A 19906-nucleotide genomic window follows, 5' to 3' on the forward strand; every position below is an offset into this window, starting at 1 on the left:
TATTTAGTGATTTCATATTTTAGTGACATTTTCTACTCCATTATCTCTTTGCTTGGGAGAACTATATATTTTATAGCTTTTTAGAATCCTTAGAGCACCAAATGTAGTGCTAGGGACTTGTTAAATGGATAAATGTGATGCTTTGGTGCTTTCACGGCACTTTGTATGCCATTAACCAGTTAAATTTATTATAAATAGTAATATGCTATGTTCAAACCAACCTTATAAATAACCAATCCACCTTGCCCTCCTTTTCTTTCCTCGAAGTGTATTTATTTTCACCTGTGCATCCCTGGGTGACTTCTGTCCCAGAGGTTACAGTTTTACCAGGGAATCTGATTTATAATACAAGCCTATTCATCACTGCTTTTAAAAAAAACACCTTGTGTTTTGGGTAAAAATCCTGTTATTAATGCACTGTGCTTCTGTCTGCAGCCTACCTATTATGACCCAATCAACTGACATATATTATTACAGATCCTTACAATAATCTTGTAAGGCCAGTGACATCTCTGTTTTATAATGGAAGTGATGGAAGCTCAGAGAGGCATGTAATCATCCATAGTTGCAGAGCTAGTCTTCAAACTCAGATCTGACCTGAAAGCACTTGTGTTTCACAGACAATTCCCAGCAGGCTTCAGTTAATGAGTTCTAGAGAAAAGAGACTAGATTTAGGAGGGAGATGGTCTGGGGAGCTTTCAGGACCAACTGAGCCACTAAAAGTATATGATTATGCTGTTAGTCTCAGGTTCTTCATTTACAAAGTGGAGAGTCTAATATGTACTCTGTAAGAAGAGTCAATGGACACATGTATAAGACCTTAGGAACATTGTAGGTTTTCCACAAAATGACCCAGCCTACCCACTCATACCACTGTCAAGTCACCCTCTGATAAAAGGAGACACCAGCATTGACCGACATGCTAAGTAATAGACCAAACATTTAAAAATATTTTCAAACTTAAAATTCTCAACTCAGTTACTATCCCCAAACAGAAGATACTGGTTGCAGCGTTCCTGTTGTCTTTTGAAGGGCAGAACAGATTTTAATCTAGGCAGCAATGTAGTTTGGAGTGTGGGTATTTTCTTCATCTTTGTTTTAATCCCATTTGGAGTTGCAAACAATCCCAGAGATCTTTTTGCTGTCTAGGGTCCTGGGCTGGTGTTCCAACTTAGTTAATTAATGTGGCAAGCTGTTGGAAGAGATAGAATGATTTACAATGAGATGGCATTAGGAAACAAATGCTTAGAACATGTATTTCTCTGACCACTAGAATTTCTATTGGGCAAACCAGTGAGTTTGTAAAAAATTTTATTTGAAAAATAAGTAAATTTCCTTGTCTGAAACATTCTCTTTAAAATTGTTTTTAGGATGCAGAATAGAAAACTGTGACTCTTGCTTTAGCAAAGACTTTTGTACCAAGTGCAAAGCAGGCTTTTACTTACATCGAGGACGTTGCTTCGATGAATGTCCAGATGGTTTTGCACCATTAGATGAGACCATGGAATGCGTGGGTGAGTAGTTTTTAATGTAACTCTCAAGCTGAAACTTTTATCACTTATTTCTTGAAAACACACATGCTGGATATATTTAACCTAAAAATGAATTGGTTCTATTGTTCATTAGAACTGAAAATCATTTTCTTTGCTGACTTGCTGAAATCTTTAGGTACCATGATCAGTAGTAGCATAAATGGTGCTATGAAATATTCTAGTTGTGTCTTTGCTAGGTTAACTACTTGGTGCTGATACAGTTTTGTATCTGTAGAGTACATCTATTTCTTATTAATAAATTATTTGTAAATGTTAGAGTAGGTGTACTCTACTTCTCCACTGTATTCCTTACCAAAGGGGATGCTAAGAACTTTTATGTATCTAAGAAAAAATATATGTTTGTTCACTTTTAGAACTATAGTAAGGTACAGCACCAATGTAGAGACTAAGAAATAATGCTGTGGTGTTCAGATACCTGCTGAAAGAAGAGAGAACCAGAAAATGCAAAACTAGCTCCCTATCATTTCCCTCAAATGCTTCCAAAATAAAACAAAAACACATTTTTGAATTAGGGGGCAGGCATTCAGAATTAACCTGTTTAAAAAAAAATGGCTTCTGTCATGATATGAAAATAGTGTCTTCTACTATAGAGTTTGACTGTTCGGTCTTTCAGAGTTTGTACATTTTGGTATTAGAACTGACCAGCAGCATCACTTCAAAAAATGAACTTTTTAATTATGTGGCATTTGTCATAGACAAAAGTACCCTGTGGTTCAAAGAAGTATAATTCCTAAATGGCAAGTGTAGGACTTTGTGGGCCATAGGACTTCATTTTTGGTGTCTGAGACTAGGGAATGTGGAGAAATACTAGTATATAAATTTAATGATCAGAGCAAATGGATCAGATTGTTATGTGTTTGTATTATTTTGTTTGTTTTTTACTCATTATTAGAAGGATGTGAAGTTGGTCATTGGAGTGACTGGGGAACTTGTAGCAGAAATAATCGCACATGTGGATTTAAATGGGGTCTGGAAACCAGAACACGGCAAATTGTTAAAAAACCAGCGAAAGACACAATACCATGTCCAACCATTGCTGAATCCAGGAGGTGTAAGATGGCCATGAGGCACTGTCCAGGAGGTAGGTTTGAATAATCTCTATCATATGCTGTGTGCTTTCTGAATTCTGTCATCACCCTCCCTTCCAATAAAAGTTATTTATCCATGAAGGAAATCTGATAATAACCTTGGAAAGGAGGTAAAATTCTACATTGCATTTATTTTAAAACAAATGCATAAATTTTGAAGAATATCAAGTGAACATTTCTTTCACTTTCATGATGTCTCAAAAATAACTTAGAAGAATATTTTACAAATGCACTTTCTAAAATGAGAATTCTAAAAGTTTTTTTTTTTTTTTTCTTTTTTTCTAATGTACCATAAAAGCAGTTCTTGTGAAATCAGGTCTTTGCAGATGTTGCTTTGAGGGAAGCAGCCAACTTTCAGCTGAGAAGAGTTTAGATTAGAAAGGTTTATGGAATCTGTAAAATCATCTGCGTCGTTACTAGTTGAAGATGACAACTTGAAATAAACTTAACCAAACACTGAGAGGAATAAATGTTGTCTTAATGTTACCACAATTAGCCGTTTCTCTTTGTTTTGATAATAATTTGTAGAAAACAGCTACTGGTATGTGTGTGTTTATTCAACTCGTGGTAGTAATTGTACTGATTTGCAGTCATTATTCTGTAATAACAGGATCAGACCCATTTAGAAATTAGAGGAGTACATAGCTGAGGTGCCAGCTGAAGCAGAAGCAGTAGGTTGAGCTGCAGTTCTTAGCGCTGTCATTGTGCTTCTTAAAGCAGTAATCACTTGCATCACTGGCGGATGCTCTGCTGCCCACAGATGAAATTGGGATTTTCTGATATAGAAAATAGAAAAGTGAAAAAAGAAAGTTGTGTTTGGAAAAATGCCCTACACCATGATCCAAACTCTTGTTTGCCTTCGTTCTTTCTGTTGGTGCATAGCTTTTCAACTTTATAACTGTTGCCCAGAAAGAGAACATATATCTCTGCTGAAAATGGGTTTATATCCACATTATGCTGCCTCATAGAAAATGTCTATGATCCATGGAGGGAGACAAAACTTTAAAGACGCGAAGACTCCAGTCACCCTCTGAGAACTATTAGATCCAGATTCAGAAGCTACTATTAAGAAAGCAGCTTTTCCTCTTGAATTAGTTTTGCTTTTCCTTACTGGGTCTTTGAAACAAAGTTTTTTTGGTTCTGCTTTTCACTAACAAGGATGGTTTTGTTCACTTAAACTGAGTATTTTTCAGTCAAAATATAAGAAAATATTTTCTTACAAAACTAATAAGCCACTTCTTGGATAGCTGAGAGCATTTAACCTGCAACCTTCTGCCTAAAAACAAGCCTGATGTATTCAGGTATTGGAAAGAAAGACTTTCTTTGTTGTATATTGTTTATATTAACTAGCCCCTCCCCCCATTGCTTTTCCAGCAACGTGGTCCCCCGATTGTGGTTTACGTTAATAGCAAAAATTAAACTGAAAATGCTCCTATAACAAACATGCTTATGTGTAACAAGAGCCAACCTATTCCTGTCCCCTCAAAAACTCTTTATTTTGATCTAGCCCCAGTTCTGCTTGAGAATTTCCCAGATAACAGCTGGATTGTTAACCATGTTTATTCCACTTGTATTTTTTATGCTACCAACAACAGTGTATTGTCTTAATGGAATATGCCTCACACCGGTCAGTTTTAAATCATGCCCCCAGATTGCTTGTGTATGATCTGTTAGTTTTCTCTTTTTGACAAGCGAGTCAGTAACGGGCTCTGTTGTAACCTGTGTTTAGGCTTCACTGAATTTTATCTATTATGAAAGGTTAGATACTGCTCTCATCTCTGTACCTACATTTTCAGTTTTATATAAAAATTTTACATAGCCTCATAGGCTTTTGAAGTTATATTGGATGCTTTTGTTTTATGAAAAGGGAAGTGAAAGAATTGTTGATAGAAATGGCAAATTGCTCTGCAACAAAATATCTATTTACAAGTGTAGAAAATAAAAACTAGAAAATTAATTTTGTATCTTGTTCATGAGATGATAAAAATTGGCATAACTTCCAGTGGAGTAGCCCACCTTGCCTCAGGTGAGGGGGGGAAAGTCTCTTTCTTCAATAGGTCACGGTGATTAATGGAAGAATGGAGAAGAAAACCACTTTATCCCTTTTTACATCTTGATTTGATTTTGGTGATCTGCTTTGACAAACCATGCAAAAATGTAAGTCGTAATCAGGTTGGGAATACAGGCATTTTTCAGATCTTTTCAACATATGTATGGATTTTTCTCCTGTTGGAGCCAATCTTAACCTGATTGCACTCAAAGGCAGCCTTAACCTCCTTCACACTGAAGCGGCGGCACATTAAAATCAGCTGCTTTCCATTACTGAAAGGCAGAAGTTAGAGGTCAGAGTAATGGAATAGTCACTAAGTGTATAAGATGTTACACTGAAAATTCCTAAATATGAGAAAATAAATGGCTCTGAGTAAAAAGCAAAGTGTAATGATCTGGCCTATTTTTCCCTTTTTCCCTTAACTGTCAAATGCGTACTTGTTTTAAGGAATAAAACAAAAAAATAGCTGGGAATTTCTTAAGAAGTACATTCATTTATACTTGAAGTACTCAGTGTTCATTCCCAAACTTCATTTTTATAAGGTTCTATCAGAAATGGACTTTTCCAGAACTCATCTTCAGAGGTTCAATCTGTGATCTGGGTCTCTGAATCCTGTGAACTTATTTTGTGACCCTATCAAGTCACTTAACCTCCCTTGGCCTCCATTTCCTCATGTGTAAATTGTGGGTAATGGTGTGGCGATCGCTAAGGCTCAGTCTAGTTCTAAAATCCAATCATTCTAGACTTAAATGTCAAAAATTATGGGCAAGTTTTGTAGTTGACGTGTGGAGGGTGAGGAAGAGACCTGGAAGCCCAAGAACGTTTATTCATGACCAAGGAACTGACCACTTTTCCTGGTAGCTGCATTTGCTGAGCCTTCTGTATTTTGTGGCTTTTGCCCTCCTGTCAGGGAGGGCCACTTGTGTTGCCAACTTCCACAAACTAAATAGGATTCTTTTAAAATCTCCATGTGACCTCTGGATTAGCTACCAATAAAGCAGAAGTGGAGAATGAGATGATAAGGGAAAAGAAGATGGGGGTGAAAGGAAGATGAAAGACTGGAATAAAAGAGAAAGAATGAAATAGACTTTGGAAAATAAGTGGAAGGAGGCATAGACTTCTTAAAAATGAAGGCTATGCTTGTTGCAGATGTAACCATCTTTACTCCCTCCTTCCTCCCTGAGTGCACTAATAACAGATTCCTGTTGGGATTATTTTAGTCATATATAACCCAAAGCTTCAAGTGTAAGGAATTTCAAGTCTGGACCATGTTGTACATTAGGCAATATCTTTATAAAAAGAGATAAACATACTACTATCATATATTTAAATGACAAATGGAAGAATAAAATCCTGGCTGCTGAGGAATAATGTTGAGGATACTCATGGACAGAAAAGCATGCCATCTGTAGGTGTATATGATCTTCCGTTCTTTCACAGGATTGGCCAACATCATGTGACTTCATTTTGAAATATTCTTGTCTATATGGGACTCCTCACTATTTTGTCATTCCATGACAACTAATTTCATTACTTCAGCCCCTCATGTATCTGTTGAGCATTGCTGTGTACTGTTCATTTCTTGAGGCATGGGCTGGCTTGAAGAATCCTCCGGAGCTTTCTCTGGTGGGAATGATTGCAATAAGAAGTAAAAGGGTGAGGATATATAATTTCATATGGAGATGAGGACTGTAGTGAATCAGGAAGGAGGGAACTAGTGCATGAGCTGGGGTGTACAGTTTAATGTTCAGAAAAATGGTAGAAGTTACATTTGATCAGAGATCTGTACAGAGAAGATCTTTTGAAGATAAGAAAATTTTGAGCTACCTGGTCAATGGCTATTTTTTGTGAGTATTCTTCACTCTCCCACCATGTTTAGGGAAGAGGAAGAAACTGAACTCCAGGGAGGTTCTGAATGGCCCAAGGTTGATACCTAACAAGTCACTAGTGGTAGAGCCAAGAGTAGGACCAATGTCTTGCTGCCTAGGAAGTCCAAGTTTTCCTTCTTCCTTGTGATAAAAGTCAAAGATAAAGCTGTGGTTGTCCTGTATCAAAGTACCCAACTTTATCTTTTTCTCCTACCACTCTCTCCTTACTTCGTCCAGCTTTGAATACCCTAAAGGTGGCTTCATAAATTCCCCAGCATTGAGCCACTAGTTCTGCTTTGATTCGGCTGCTCCTATTAAGACCTTCTCCTTTAATTTTAGTGCCTTTGGTCTTCAGTTTGGGAGAGAATGGGGCTTTGAGATTGTTCTTTCCATTCCTAAGCCTTCAGGCTTCTGGATGAGGCTGTGTGGTATTTAGCCACACTCAGCCTTCATCACTGACAGTTGCCTTTTGGCTGACATAGAAACCCTGGGTGACCTGAGTCCCATTCCCACATCTGATGGCTCTGTGCCCAAGATGGATTTTTTTTTCCCTGACATATTCCTGCAATCAGCCCCTTAAGGAAGGTGATGGTCTGACATATACTCCATAACTTTTTGCTTTCTTATGCTCTTGCTACCTTAGCTTACATATTCCAGTTGGTAGCAATCATATCATGCAATTCTCTAAGCCCTAGTCATATTTTTTTTGCAATGTGCAAAAAATTTAAATATGAAGCCTGCTACTGTATACTATTTCAATTTGGAAATAACTCATTCCTCTTAGGAAATATTACCTGATCATTATCTACTATATTTTTTTTTCAAAAGTGTTTAACTTGGTAAGAAACAAAAGAAAATGTTATTTAGCCACTTGGAACCTTAATTTCTGGAAACATCTATTTTTTGAAAGGCAACAGTAATAAGACCTTTTTAAATCTGTGTTTGCTGTATATAAACTGACAGCAATATGTGGAGTAGGTATTAGATAATATAACTAAAGATGGTTGTAGATTATGATGGAGTAAACCAAGAGCAGGAAATAAGCACATTTTCAGTGGGTTAGGGTCAAGAAAATATGCTTTAGACATGTGTTCTTTATTTCTTTACATTTTGTTTACATTTGCGTTGCAATTTATGTGGTCTGCTTTATACATGCCAGCCTTGAGGGTGGTTGGGAAGAGAAAGGATAAGAGAAAAATCTTTTCTTTTGAAACCTTTCAACTTGTCAGGAATGCCAATATCATAATTTTTATATGATGAAGTGATCATCAAAAAATGGAATTCCTGCTGCCCTTCTGTGTGCTCTGCCACATACTTCATTGTATTTTTTTGAGAAATCAGTGATTTGTGTTAGTCATTCTCAAACTATAGTATTTTCTAGGTATTCTGGATATTTGGAGGCTAATTATGTTTTTACTTTTTATTTTTTAGTGATGATAAACTGGGAGAGCTAGCTACAATAGCCACTTTGATTATATCAAGGTGAAGTTACAAAGATCCACCTGCCTCCAAACATTTCCCTTAGTAAAGAGTCTGGAATTCCTGCTTCAGAGGTATTTAATGGTGTTTTGGAAAGTGTCCATTCCTGGCCCCTAATCTCTCCCTAACCCCTGTTTTTTTAATTTAAAATTTTTACTTATTCCTGCAAAACAGGCAGAGTGTAACCTTGGGCTCCTGTTGGTGGTGGTGTTTGTTGTTACTGCTGTTTTTAAGCAACAGTTTCTTTCAGATTTACTGATTCTTGCACAGCAGAGGAAAAGGGGCTAAGGAATTGGAGGAACTGAGTAGGGGGTATTGGTGGTCTGCACGTATGTAGATTGTGAAGTCCAGATGAGGCACAACTGAGTTTAGTCTTGGGCACAGACACAGTTGTAGTTGTGTAAATCTAGAAGTGCGACACACTCATAACGTGGAGGCTGTGGGGGTAGACGCAAGACAATTTCTTTTCCCAGTTTCATTTTGAGTCTGTCCCGATGCCAGCTTTGCTTGCCAGAGGGGACAAGCAAAGTAAGGGAGTAAGCTAGCAAGTGAAAGAAGCCACACCTTTATGCCATTCCCTCGGCTTCCCATCTGGAATCTCTACCAGCCCCATTTAATTATAGTCTGGGGCAGCATGTCCTAGTCTCTTTTATGGGTACTTGTAAAAAGAATTTCTCAACTACATATGCCACTGAAGGCCCCCGTTCCTATGGGTAATAAGACAAAGACAGGAAAATTCCAAAAGGGCCTTTCTTTTATAAATTTTACTCAGCAGTAAGCTACTCTGATCTTAATGTAAAATATGTAAAACAACTTTTACAACACTCTAAAATAAAAACAACTTTAATAGGACTCACATGGTGTCAGTGGTAGATTCTACACCCTCATTCCCCATGGGAGACTTTTCTCCCTCCTCCTAAGATAAGAAAACCTTAAGTACAAATCCCCTGATAGTTTCTTAGAACAACTTTTTCTCCTCATTGGACACCTCTCTGGGATCTGGAGATGGTGTTGATGAAAGGGAGCAGGCGGTTCTCGTTTGGATTTCCTGTAATACGTCTTCAGCTACTGGGCTGACCTGGAGCTGTACTGTGGATTTCCTCCAGGACCAGGAGGCGGAAAGAGAACATTTCAATGGAAAGAATGACAGAGCTTTACTAAAATCCAGCATGATTCATGTTGTCATCATACAGAAGTGGTTAAGATGATAAAATTATTTTGTGTAACAAATTTGGCAAAGATTTTTACCCTTAACCTGAAAATGTAGAGGGAAATAATTTTTACTGTTTGTCATACTTGGGGTCTAATAATTCTTTGCATTACACTTATTTCCTTTTATTTGAGGACTTCGGAGACTGGCAGTAAAACATTTGGATTTGTCTAGTTAAGAGACATTTAATAATTGGTGTTATCCCCTTATATCCTACCCATTACTCAAAGGATTTAGTAATAGTAATACAAGATAAATGATAGCCTGGTTAAAAAAATATAAAGATCTAAACCAGGAAAACCTTTAACTAGAATAAGAGCTCAGGACTGATAAATAGGCCAAATGAATCTATATTAGTTGAAATAATTAAACCAGAAATTCATCTTTGTGTTTGCTACCATATAAAGGGAAAAACAGATATGGTTCTTTTTATCTTAAAGAATGATTATAAAATGTTTAATACTAACTTTCAGAGAAAAACTTACTGTCAGTATAAACCTACATAATATACATGTGTATACATGCATACATGTATTCTCATTTTAATTTCAGACACAGTATGTGCATGGGTGTGTTGAAGTAGCTCATAAAACTTGAGAAATTAAAGATAATTCTTACAGAAAATATTCTAGTCCCCATAGCTCCCTCTAGAACTAGAATATTTTCTCTGAGAAATACCAGATTTTTGTAGTGTTAAACAAATTTCTCAGAGAATCACATTCAGGGCAATGGAAGTCTGGTGGACCATGTTTTCAATGGTGTCCCTGTCACATCTACATTTCTAGAAGGCGGAAGATGGTTTAGTGTTTTTCCTTCAATGAAAGTTGGAGGTTGTATAATGGGGAACTGTCTTGATAGGAGGCAGAAATGATGTGGAATCAGAACTTATTGACTTCAGTTCTGATTGGAATCATCCTGTAGGTTTTAAATGAATGGCGAATACATTTGGAACTTCTTTGTATCTAGAAAATGTGTAGGCCTATTGTTTTTGGGGGGCATCTACCTTCCAAATTTGTCAATAAACATGGTGTCATTTCTAGACAGTAAGATATTCTTAAATTATGAGGAGTTACATATTTAGATGCAGAGTTATTTCTGCTGATTATCTTAAGCCCTGTACTAGTATTTCAAATAAACTTCTGTGATTTTTGTTTCTTTTCCAAGGTTGGACTTGGATCATCTTAATCTTTATCAAAATTATTTGTTATGAGAGAACCATGTGGATTTTGAGTAAATGCTTACTGAGTCAAACTGACTTTATTAAAATATGCTACAAAGTGCCTTCTCATTTCTCTTTTGAACCTAGATAATCCAATTTTGGAGCTGGCATTCCAAACACAATGATTTTTCTATCATTATGTCTGTAGATTCATCAAATCAATTATGTAAATGTGCTTTACTTCCTATGTTCTAAAGACATGGGCAAATTGGGTAGAGGGAGTGGCATAAACAAAAGGATTTATAGTATAGTTGAAGAGGAAGAAAATGCACACAAAATAACAGAAGCAAAGTTGAATTTTTATTTTATTTTTGGGGTACCGGGATTGAACTCAGGGGAATTGACCACTAAATCACATCTCCAGCCCTAGAGACAGGGCTCAATGAGTTGCTTAGCACTTCTCTGTTGCTGAGACTGGCTTTGAACTGGAGATACTCCTACCTCAGCCTCCCAAGCCACTGGGATTTTAGGTGGGCACCACTGCGCCTGACCGAAGTTGAATTTTTAGATGTTAAAATATTGGAGGGGCTGGGGATATCACTCAGTTGGTAGAGTGCTTGCCTCGCATGCACAAGGCCCTGGGTTCGATCCTAGCACCACAAAAGAAAGATATATTGTTATGGATCCTGATATTACAGGGAAAAGGTATGACTTTTTAGCTGTTAGGGCCAGGGAATATTTCCTAAAGAGCAAAACTTAAGTTATATGAGGTTGGAGTGGTGGAAAGTATTTAAAAATGGAAACCAATTAAGACGGAACGTGATGAGGAAGAATGTAGACACCAAAACATGTGTCATACCTCCGAGGGGACACTGGCGGAAGCTCAGCATCTATGAATGACCATCACAGAAGCTCACAGCCAAAAGCACAAACTGCAGCCTGGCCATGAAGTATGTCCATGGAGAAGGTGAGGATTTTGTGTTTGACCTTGTGTACTGTGGAGAGACTGACTTCTCGGTATAGAGGCATGGAAAACTGAGGATGAAGTGACTAAACACTGCGTTGGTAAGGTGTCAGTAAGAGGATAAGATGTCTGTCCCAGATTTCAGCCCAGATTGAGCAGAGGCTGATTTTAATGGGAGAATTACCAGAGAATGCTTAAGGGTTCTGATGTTTACACATTTTTCTGTTATGCTTGCTTTTCTAATGAATGCAGGCTTTTGCCTTGGCTTACAATCCTCTGTGACCCCTCTATCTCTGTCTGCCAACTTTTTAAGCCAGGCCATTCACTAGTTTGTATTTGTGCAATTTTTCCTTTCCCCTCTTTTTTTTTTTTTTTTAAATCTAGACACATTTGCTTCACCCTAAGTGAACTATATTTGTTTCTATCTACTACTTCCATTTGCCTTTTACTGAAGTCCTTGGCTTTATAATTTATTCCCTATTTTTCTTTTGCCACAGTTACTTTCTAATGGCTTTCCCTTACCAGCTAGCTTGGGTTACTCTGAAAATTTTAAGTACACATATATTCATATCAAGGATGAAAATGTTCTTACAAGGTTCAATTTTAATTGTATAATCTAAGATGATCTTATCTGGTATGTTGGCTACTAGAAGTTACCTGGAACATTGAAAAGGATTCTAAGTGCTGGGTTCAGGAGAAAATTCTTATCAACTCTTGGTATTTGAGGCATGAGGTAGGAAGGAATGTATCATGTATTCTTCCCTAATTCTAATTCTTTAATCTGTTCTGCTCAGAACTCTTCCTGCTGCTTTCTCTCTAGCTTCCAACACACTTGGACATCTTTGACAAACAGTTAACTAGCTTCAGAGATAGTAGATGTTTGTATATTGGGGGAAAAAAAAGTATAAAAAAGTAATGACATTTTAGATTTGGCATATGCTGAGCTTGACCACTTATTATTTATATGAAAAGTTACTTAGTTTCCTAAAGCTAAGTCATGTATAAAATGGGGATGATGTTAACAGGATTACTGTAATAAAGGGCCATTCATGCAAATAGGTGAATTCTTAATCTACATTTTATTCAAATTCTATTGTATTTCCCTTCTCATAGCTGGCTGATTCTTGCTGTTCACTCTTTGATTGCAGTCTACCTCTTGTCTTCAGCTATCATTCAGAAATGAATCAACTTCTTTTTGAACTCCAGTCTCACAGGTGCATGTGCTGGTAGGCATCTTTTCTTCACATGCAAACAGATCAGGACTCCAGTTTTTGCTCAACCACCTCAATATACACATTTGAGCAGTTTCTCTAAACTTCAGCATCAGTATCTGTTATGCAGATACAACATACATTGGCATTGTGTCCTTATAAGCACTAAATAACATTCCTGTCTTGCCTTGTACAGACTGAAGGATCAGAACATGTGATTTTTTTTCAATAACTATCCATCCAGTCCCACTTCTCAACTGTCCATTCATCTTCATTTATCTCTATTTGAAGCCTTTTATTTTCTTTACCCACAATATCACTGTACACTTTGTGAGGCAGAGGAAACAAAAGTTAAATTACATTCTACTAACAGATGTGTCCATGTAGTCAAAGCTGACATGCTTCACCATAATCACACTGCAGTATAAATGGTCAAGTGAAGTGGTAGGTTGTAAGTCTGGTGTGGAAAGCCACTGAGCACCATGATTAGCAGACAGCCTCATATACAACTATTCTCATGTTGAAAGAAATGAAGGCTGAAGGACGGTTAGGGTAGGTTAGTGGTACCAAGGAGGTGACTACAGAATACAGCCCTGGAATCATGGGAGGACTGAGTGGGTGAACAGTAATAGAGGGTGAAGAGAAATGATGGACTGAACAAAGTTTGAGAAAGTGGGACCTGTATAGCTTCACATTTATGTGAATGTGAAGAATCTGTTTGAAACAATGCATCTTTCAGGGAGAATAAAGGCAAAAATTGGGGCAAAAGGAGCAGAAATATGGAGAAGGAGTGAATTCAGGAGATAAAATCAATAGGAGCTGGTTACCATGTTTTCTTATGGATGGACCATTGCCTGATGAATTTGAGGTTGACTGAACAGTGATCTCAGGGAAGAGGAAGTCTTTGCCCATTTATGGTGATGCATGCACAAACCTCAATTCTGGGTATGTGGATATTCAATAAGGAGTTAAAGCATGGGCATAATACATGATAGTTTATGACAAGGAAACCAACCATCCAAGTGGCAGGAATGGAATGAGCCTAAAGTTAGAAATGTGGTGTGGAAATATAGCAGATTCAGCAAATGTATATTATTTTTCTGTCTGTACCCACAGGCACTTTTACTTTGTAAATTCAACTCCTTAAAACCATTATGTAATTAAATCTTGAGCAGAGGGTGAAATTTATAGACCTAGACTTATGTTCAGGAAGGTTCAAATTTGACTATGCAGAATATCATGGTGTATGGGTTTTTCTTTGGGCTCAGGGAAAAGCCCAGCAGGTAGGTCTCTCATTCTGGGTTATACAACATAGCTTTATTTTATTCTTTTTTACATTTTGGGATTTTGTGTGCATGAGTTTTGTTTTGGAAAGGAAAAAAAAAAAGCATGTCTTCTCGTAAAACAAAACTTTAAGGTGTATTCATTTGTATCCCCATTTTTCATATGCTGGAAACCAAGTGGTGCCTCATGGTTAAGTGAATTACCTGTTAATAATGTTAGATGGTAGATGCAAAGCTTGGTTCTTGCTTAGACATCAAGCTGGAGCCCTTTCTGCCAATCAGCCTCTTGTCTTTCAACCTATAATAATCCCTTGGTCTTGCTCAGAGGTAATGCAACTAGGAATTTTCTTATTATCATATATGTTCTATATGGTGATTAATCTTTTATTTTTGCAGTGTTACCTTTCAAAATTGTGGTATGAGACTTATGGACTTCAGTAACATAACTCCTATTTGTGGTGGACTCTGCAAGATTCTATGATGGATTGAGTTTGATTCTATGGTGGATCATGCATAGTTAGATATGATGTAGGTGGACAAGCACCCAGTATGCTCCAAACAAGCTTTATTTCATCTTGAGCTGCCTCTAATATTTTATTCATAAGTTACCTTACCTTGTCCCTATAAGAAAATGCTCACTGGTCTCTCATCCTTTCTGATCACATTTTGATACTACAGATCTGTGATCACTTTTAGTCATTGATACACTCTTAATTTAGTTATTACAATGCCCACTTCAAGATAACCTGAACTAGAAACTTGAATTAGTAATATGTCTTTTATTGTGTACGTATACATAGAAAATGAACAACAGACTTTGACTGATTCGAATGGTTTATTTTCCAAAGCACTGAATGCTTCTCATTTTTGAGATAAATTCTAAATAAAACGAATGCCTGATGAAATGGTAAAAGCAGTTGAATGATAACCCAAGTAAAGTGTATCTTGTGTAGTCTCCCATCCCCCTTCTTCTCTTTTTATCTTATGTCAAAACCAGTAGAAGCCATAACCCTCTGACATGCCTCTATTCAAAGATTTCTTGTAGTGTTCTTGTATTTTTACATGGTATTGCTAACTTGAGTAATTTAAAGTAATTTCTGCCTCAAATGTCAAGTGTCTTTTGCGTTTCAGATCTTCCTCTATTTGGTATAATTGTCAACTCTATGTGCGCAGATTGACTTAATACAGTCATCAAATGTGCTTTGAATTAAGAGTTATTTGGCTGGCTTCTGTGGTGCTGTTTGAAGCAGTGCACTCTGTGTTACTGTTACTAGTTTGCTTCTACTTTATCAGAAACATAAGACCTGTGTATCCCAGGAACTATGACGAGAAATCTTTCCACCAGGTGGATGACACGTGAGCATATCTAGTTGCAAAACTATAACATCGGTAGTAGCCTAATTCGAACCATTCCCTTTATAATAGCTTACATTTATTAAGAACTTGCTTGAAGGAGTTCAAACAAGGGTGGTGACCTCCTAAGCACCAACATTTTAAAAAGTTTTTTTTTTAAACCATACAGTGCTCAAAGTGCTGATCTTTTATGCAATGATTAGTACTTACAACAAATTGTTCCACAATCAGTATCACACAATGAGTCCATGAAGGTGACAAAATTAAAAATATATGGTCATTTATTCTCCTTATACATTTGTGTTGCAGGCCCATGTCTGCAAGGGTGAGAATTGGTAGTTCCAGTGCTACATTTAGGAAAATGTTCAGCGTTGTGCTCTGCATTTTGTTTGACAGTTGTCACATTGTTTTCATTGTCTCTCCACTTTTGTTTATTTCTCTGCTGCTTAAGCAGCCTGATGAAATCTCATCAGCTAACTGGGATTGAATTTTGATGAGTGCCAAGTTGCTTTGATGAAATCTAGTGTAATTATCTTAAATCCAATTTTATTTGGTTTTAGCGCTGGCATTTTCCATACTGGGAAAATTAGTGCATTTGTCTGCTACTGGAGATGGAAGTCCAGGAAGCAACAAAGATAGCTCAAATAAAAAAAAAAAAAAAGCAACCACAATTTAAATTCATTTTATACCTTTGTTTTGAAACTAGCTTGTCCATGCATTCAAACTTTTTTGTTTAGCATCTGTTCCTTTTAACAGTAACAAAATCAGAATGAGATGTTAGCTAAAACTACTCTCCTCTACTTTCCCTGCAAAAAAGCAAATGTATAGTTATTTTGGACCAGAAAAAACTTTGGTTTCCTGTTATCTGGATTTTCCTAGGAGGGGTTAAAAAAAAGGTATTTATTTTATTACCATGAAAAAATTAAATTTAACAACTATTTTATTCCTAGCTCTATTTGAGGTTAGAAAGCCAGTACTAAAAAAGAGTCAAAGTATCTTAAATTTAGGTCTTCTTTTCTTCTACTTATGATATAAAGCAAGTTAAATTTACTGAAGCTTTATATAATTTATGTTACGATGCCATTGTAGCTCTTAGGGAGACCCTCATGATACCACAATTTTAAGAGACTTGAGTGTTTGATTATGGCACTTCAAGGAGGGTTTTCAAAACGTTCACATCGGCTGAAGTAAGGCATTTAGCTATTTGGCCAGTGACATTCTGCTGTCCCCAAAGCTTCTAAATCTAATTTGAATTGGAAGAGATACCCTGCTTTTGGAATAACCACGGGCAGGCCAGCCACCTTTTGGAGGTTCTTAGATGAGGGCTGTTTGTTCTCTGGAGGCTTGGATATTATTTCCTGTTTATCTTAGTTTTCTTGTTTAAGTTGATTCCCTAAAGTTACTACAGAATTTTGACCCCCCAAAACCTGGCATGTAACATCCCCAATCTAAAACTCTTACAGATGGTGGCAGTTTAATTGAAGGCAGGTAATTGGTGTCAGATAATTGAAGGAAGTTCTATGGCCCTGGGAGAAAGTTGTACATGTTATGTTTCTTCAGTGTCATTTGCCTTTGCAAAATTTAGTTCAAATGCTTTTCCTTCTTGTTTTCTTTCTTAGTAGGTTTTCAGTGGCCATAACCTTACTGAATAATCACTAAATGTAAAGAATTTCCTTCTTAGTTTTACTATGTTATTCATTGAGTATTGAATCAGGACTACTTCAAAATGACAGTATTACTGAGTTCAGAGAAACCAGAGTTCTCTATGCATGAACACGAAAGGATCAACAAAAGGCAGAGTCCGCCCTGGGTAGATCTGCTCCTACTCTGAATGATGCCCAAATACAAAAAAAGTGAATCTGACTATTATCTCATGGTGATGCAAATTTAATTCTATATTTTAAATGACAGTTTTTATTTATAGCTAATGGGATATCTGGCAAAGACCATTTCAATAAATTCTGTAGATGAAGCTCCACAACACAAAATTAAATACAATCCCCATTTTTTATATATAGAATATGTAGATTACTTTTATGTAAATGACTTTAGAATCTACTTGTTACAATAGTTTTTTAGTGTACTTATTAATTTATTATCATAATCTAGAACAAGAATCTAATGAAGCTGTTGGATTACTTAAGATCCTGGACTGTCATGTAGTTTGATTTAGAGTGCGGATACCACAGAAAACAATTTCTCAATGAATGCAGAAGACTGACTTCTAATAACTCAATTCTAGCTTTTTTTTTTTTTTTTCCTTCCATCATCTATGTCATAGCCCCAGATGAATCTCAAACAGTTATTGTGGAATCTGGAAATAATTGCTGTCTCTTTGATCAAAGGGGCCCCTGACCCACAGTCTTGAGAGAAATGATTAAAAAAAAATATATATATATTTTTGGTCAGAGACATGGTTTTTCATTATAATAAAAATCTTCCATGAGCTGTGATGAAGTGATTCAAGATTTGAAAAGATATCAAAGCTGCTACAACTGAAATTAGTCAAAATGCTGAACGCAGAGAACATAGACACCGTAGAAAAATCCTGATGCCCAGTGTCTGAGGTGTTCTAAAGGAGATACATTATGCCTTTCTACAGAAAAACTTCATTGGAGGGGAGCTGTGATTGGTGTTTCCCTCAGTGGCTGTAACATTTTAGTGTATTTTGACTTTTCCATATTCATCTATTGGTTAGAATGTTCAAATAACTTTTTCTATAAAGTGAATGTTCTTTCAAAATTGTGCTTGGAGGAGCTCTTCAGATTTCCAAGTCTGTTTTCTGTGACATCGTGACTTTCCATTGCTTGCTGGACCCTACCTCAGGAAGAGGCTTGTTGAGGCAGATGCTGAGTGGCTTTGGGCCAAGAGGCTATGAGCAAAGCATTCCCTGGGAGTTGAGGCTTTCGTAAGAGAAACAGACCATCTGACTTTTTAATTAGAAAACCGCTCAAGTCCACACCTCGGTGTCATCTCTTGGGACTCTTAAACCAGAATCTAGGGTAGCTTTACTAGTGTTTTTCTTTTTTAAAACATGCAATAAAAATGTAGAACCATAGCCAGGGGAGGGATGAAGGGTAAAGGGGGTATGTCTCAAGGGATTGATAACAGGATTAGAACTTTGTAGAAATAATTTGCATTTCTGGCTAGTGTCTGTTATAAAACACACATACTTAACTTGGTTCTCGTTAGGAAAACCCGTGTTTGACATTTTGAGCTCCTTTTAGGCAAAATCCAGTGTGTTATCTGCTAAGCAGAAATGACCACCTCTGTGAAAATTAAAACTAACCCTCAGCACAGGAGGGTTAGACTGCATGAGAGGAAATCTACTCGAGATGAGATTTTCTTCAGCCAGTTCAGTGGTAAAAGGCAGAACTCCCGTAAAATTGTTGGTAAGTGAATTCCAAGATGACATTACAACAGCAAAAGCAAATGGGTCCAGGGTGGCTGTACCTATAACTTGGAGGAAGCTGCATTCTAGGACATGTGTGGGATCTGTTGATATTATAGACATCCTTAAAGTCATCTCTGATTCAGACATACTAAGCAATTATAAAACTTGCCTAAAATAGGCATTTTGTTTATAAAATAGTCCCAGAAAAATCAAAGATTTGACGAGTTTAGATAATTTTTCCTTCTCATGTTGAAAGAATATGAGCAAAATGCTTGCAGCTAACTTAGTTGGTACCTTCTGCCTCATGTTCTGTTCAGGTTGAGAAGGTCATTCATGGGGGTCAGTCATATAAAGATAACAGTTTTGAAGTGTTACCACGTTTAGCAATTCAGGCTGTGATCTCACAAACGTTCTGCATTTTGAATTATTGGACAACAAACAGATACAAAACCCTCAATGCTTGTGCTAATTTAATTAAAATTGCAGTTCTGTAAAAATGTCCTATATTAACTTTTTCATCACTGTGTCTTTGGTCCAGTAACTTGTCGGTTTTTCTTCTTCTCATTCTCCCTGTTAAACAGTTTGTGATGGATCAACTGTACCACCAGGGCCATCAAATGTATTCAATTTTGGAAGCAAACACTTCTTGGTTGTTTAAAAATCCAGAGTATCCACATGGGGAAAGTGTGGGAGGTTTCAAGTTTCTGAAACATTCTGCAGAAAATGAAGTGATAACAGTTCCTGCCGGTGGCCATATGACTCAATAATAACTGGAAGGGGAAAAAAATGTTTATTTAGACTTGGCTAGAGTTAATAACAAGAGTTATTACCTTATTTTTGCTCACAAACATGTTTCCTTTCTCCCCCAATCCCTTTCCTTATCTTCTGAAGTTGTTAGATTTTCCTGACACCTGACTTTGGAGAGATTTTCAAAATGTATTTTGTGCTTGTTCAAAGCTTTGTTTTGATTCCTACCATTTATTAAGAACACAAGAGCAGAAAAATCTCAGTGCTGTTACCCTGGGGACCCACGGTAGGCTGTGCTTTGGCTTGACGGGTTGGGGTTGGTGGTAGGCAATCCAAGATGGAGGTCTGAAAGGTTTTCATTTCAGTTTCAGGGCTTCCTACTTTAGTTCATCAACACGCTTTCCTCTTCAAGATTGCAGAATACATTTGGCAACAGTGTGTGCTAACGTGAGTTTTTGTTGTGTTTAAATTCCTGCCCTGCAGTGGCTGGCGAGATCTTTATTTTATTTTGGTCTATAGGCACATCTGTCACCTGTCCCTCAGAGGT

The 19906-nt window shown here is 37.0% G+C and overlaps 1 protein-coding gene across 2 annotated transcripts in view; it reads left to right on the plus strand.

Annotated features, from left to right (window-relative positions):
* Positions 1 to 19906, plus strand: part of Rspo2 (R-spondin 2) — a 131066-nt gene that overhangs the window by 85678 nt on the left and 25482 nt on the right. For both annotated transcript variants that reach the window (XM_047565305.1, XM_047565295.1), the window contains exons 4-5: positions 1371 to 1514; positions 2446 to 2634. In XM_047565305.1, the coding sequence (XP_047421261.1) occupies positions 1371 to 1514; positions 2446 to 2634 (333 nt within the window). The remainder of the gene's footprint in view (positions 1 to 1370; positions 1515 to 2445; positions 2635 to 19906) is intronic.

This window comes from Sciurus carolinensis, chromosome 1, assembly GCF_902686445.1.
Source record: "Sciurus carolinensis chromosome 1, mSciCar1.2, whole genome shotgun sequence".
In the NCBI taxonomy this organism is placed as follows: Eukaryota; Metazoa; Chordata; class Mammalia; order Rodentia; family Sciuridae; genus Sciurus; species Sciurus carolinensis.